The 3,525-nt window shown below is 35.7% G+C and overlaps 1 protein-coding gene across 1 annotated transcript; it reads left to right on the top strand.

Moving 5' to 3' along the window:
• Positions 1-306: 306 nt before the first annotated feature.
• LOC112454490 (cilia- and flagella-associated protein 44-like) lies at positions 307-3,011 on the top strand (the record flags this gene model as incomplete). The annotated part of the gene is made up of 6 exons (XM_025015928.1): positions 307-506; positions 583-741; positions 1,075-1,332; positions 2,104-2,266; positions 2,496-2,635; positions 2,717-3,011. Coding segments are annotated over exons 3-6 (771 nt in total), but the record flags the coding sequence as incomplete, so codon positions are not given.
• Positions 3,012-3,525: the final 514 nt, after the last annotated feature.

Raw genomic sequence — 3,525 nt, 5'->3', positions numbered from 1 at the left:
ATACTAAGGCCGGTATTCATAGTCGGTTCTTATATTTAAGACCGTCTTAAGTACAATCTTAAGATGTTATTTGAACCAATCACAGAGCCGTATTAGCATCTTAAGACATTACTTAAGACGGTCTTAAAATAAGAACCGCCTATGAATACCGGCCTAAGGGCTGCGTTCGAAAACGTCACCCGAGTATACACGAGTATACTCCCTTCTCTTTCTATCTCAGCGAGTTAGAAGGAGAAGGGAGTATACCCGTGTGTACCCGGGTGACGTTTCCAAACGCAGCCAAGGCCAAAAGCTAAGTGATACGCAAATGGTTACTCTCTCCCGCTTACATGCATGTGTACTTCCATCCAGTTACAATAAAATAACTGCTATATTTTCCAAACTTTTTTTGTGAATAACTTTTTAATAAAAAACGAGCGACGGCTAAAACCTTTTGAAGGTTACTCAGGAGGGTGATCTTGACAACGTATGTCAAGGTCAAGGTCATTGGCGGGGGCTGTGTAAAAGTAAATATTTATCATAAAAACCAATAGTAATTAACTACTATTTGCAGTGCAATTACTAATTACTGCAAAATTGCAGTGCACTGTAACGCTCAAATTTGGATGCTAGGCCCCTAGCGTCTGTTGACGCTGAAAAATCCAGCGTCAAGCGAGGATCGAGCACACACTTCTGCACAACGCATAATGTGTAAGCATAAGAAAACTGATTGGTCCATCCAGGTTCGAACTTTGGATTTAAGTATGTGGATTTACTATTTCTATAAAAAGCTATGTTATTTTTAAGACCGACAAATAATCAGCGCGTATAATTTACTGACATGAGTTGGAAAAAGTATACAAAATTCACACAGAAATATCATTATTATATGCTACCAAGATCCAGCCCGACTAAAAAAAGACATTTTCTTTAATTAATTATTACATCAAAATTATATACTTACACTCACGGTTGTTATACAACCGTGCTTACGCTACATTTGACGTATCGAGTAAACAGAATGCTACGTATCTATGGAAACCTTTATTATCCCCCTTGAAGCTATGTGTGTACTCACTACTCACCACTCATTAGCAAACAGGCGTTCGGTTTCTACCGGGTTATATTTTTGCTGGGCGTAAATATAAACGAACGGACGCATTTATACTGATAAAACGAAATGCTGGAAGACGAATCGCAGGAACATGAACGCGAATATCGCGACGAAGAAAAGTGGGAAGCGGGAAGAGACGATGACGGAGTACAGGAGAGAACCTATGACTCAAATAAATATGTATCCAGACCGAGACGCGTGCCAAATGGAACTGTGCCCATGAACATTTTACAGTTTCAGTATCCTTTTTATATTGTATAAACTATAAAAGAAATTGCTGGCTTTCTCCTTTTCTTTTCGTGCCGCGCAAATGTTCACCGGTACCGTGATAGGACGAATCGTATATGAATATTCCGTAAAATATCGCTGAAAGTGTCCCTGGTGAAAATAAAAATCAGAGTGTAAAGGGAGAACATAAGAAAATGACAGAAGCATAAACGAAAGCCTCTATTAATTTTTGCTGTTCCAATTATTACTTCCTAGAAGTCGTTACTGTTATTTTTCCTTAATTTACATTTTATTTATGCTCTGATCTTTATTTTCGCTAGGGAATTCGTATAAGATTCTAAAAATGCGTGAATTATTCATATTTCCGTCTAATTTGTATGGATATATGCATATAACGATACATTTTTTTTATTAATTGAATTATGATTTATTCCGCGTTCCTTCTCCTTGATACGCTTTTTTCAAGATATTATTAAAAATTCTAAAATATTATTTTACAATGGAGATTGCTCGATATATAATAATTTCCTTCTTTCTCGAGCTTTCTTCGTTAATTTCTATCTTCCGTTAATTGCGTTGCGGAAATCTTCGTTAGTTGTTGCTTCTTTCTTTCTTTCTTGCCTTGATTTTTAAGGTATTGTTTTCGAGTAAACCGAATTTACAGAATGGAATTTAACGGGGCGATCTAGAAGTTTTCTAAAGCTTTCAAAGAATTTAATAAACGTGAGCTGTGCAAAGAGCTCGTAATTGAAAATATACATATGTTTCTTAGATAATATTAGTCATTCGTTTTCGTACGATTGTCAGAGGTATTTTAATCTTTGCGTGGTAGAACCGAATGTCGTCGTCTTTGCTTCTGGTAATATTCTACATTTCTTGAATACCGCAACAAATGAGCTGTGGTTTAGAAGAGGATGCACGGGCGGTGGAATTGGACACGTGACGGTATTCTTTATTTATAATGTAGTACACTCTATTATAATGTAGTACTTGCTTGGAGAGAGTTGTATGCAAATAAAAGAATTCTGGCAAAGCAAGAATGCAATAAGAGAATATAAAATCTAATTCGTTTTCGTTACATTTTCGTTACATTTTAATAAATTAAACAAAAATAATTTTGATATAAAAACGTGAATATATAATTTGTCACAGTATTATTCTTCTGTCTCTCCAGAAAAATCCAACGTTTGACCATATTGCTGTTGGCGAAAATGGTATTAAACCTCCAATAATAATTTATAAATGGCCTTCAATGGATATTGTGACAATTTTACACAATGGCACAATAAAGACCTACTGCCATTTAGCATACAGGTATTCCACAAAGGATTAAGGCATAAGATCGCATTATTGCTGTATTACATATTTTAAATAAATGTTTACGTACTTTTGCAGTGTGGATGGTTTGTTGCTGGTGTCGCAAGGAGGAGATCCAGATTACACCCTTACCCTTTGGAATTGGCAAAAGTCTGAAGTAGCGTTAAAATGTAAATCTTACAATCGGGATGTTTACAATGTAACGATATCTCCATCGTTACCTGGATATTTAGTGACAAGCGGCTCGGGACATATAAAATTTTGGAAAATCTCTGAGACGTTCACCGGGCTTAAATTAAAAGGCGAAATTGGTAGATTTGGTCAGACAGAGCTCTCTGACATTGTGGGCGTGTATATCATGCCAGACGGAAAGGTAAGTATTGCGGAAAGGTAAATCTTTGACTATATAACCATGTAAAATAAAATCAAACTTGCATTATAATTTAACATATTTTTATTATTTATATATTCATTATCTTGTAATGAAATAAAAATAATATAAAATGCTTAAAAATTTTACAAAAAATGTTTTTTACTAGATGAAAAAGTATTACAGATTTATTAATTTTTTCTGACAATAGTATATTATACAACTAGTGGAAAAAGTGGTCGATTCTGAATGAGTGTAAAGTTGGTCGCACGAGCGAAGCGAGTGCGACCATCACACTCATTTGGGCTCGACCACTTTTCCCACGAGTTGTTCATACTATTTTTCCTAACAAGAGCGTGAAACAGGCCGCTTTTCGCGCTTGTTTTACAATTTCATTTCTCCACTAGTTGAGAAATGGCTCCATTTTTCAACGCTTACGTCATCATTGCGAAATGGATCGTTTTGCTCACTCAAAACAAGCGCGAAAAGCGGCCCATTTTACGCTCGCGTTAGGAAA

This window comes from Temnothorax curvispinosus, unplaced genomic scaffold (genome assembly GCF_003070985.1).
Source record: "Temnothorax curvispinosus isolate PA1 unplaced genomic scaffold, ASM307098v1 QBEX01005088.1, whole genome shotgun sequence".
NCBI lineage: Eukaryota > Metazoa > Arthropoda > Insecta > Hymenoptera > Formicidae > Temnothorax > Temnothorax curvispinosus.
Note: the sequence above shows the minus strand (reverse complement) of the source record. Positions and strands in the feature narration are given on the sequence as shown.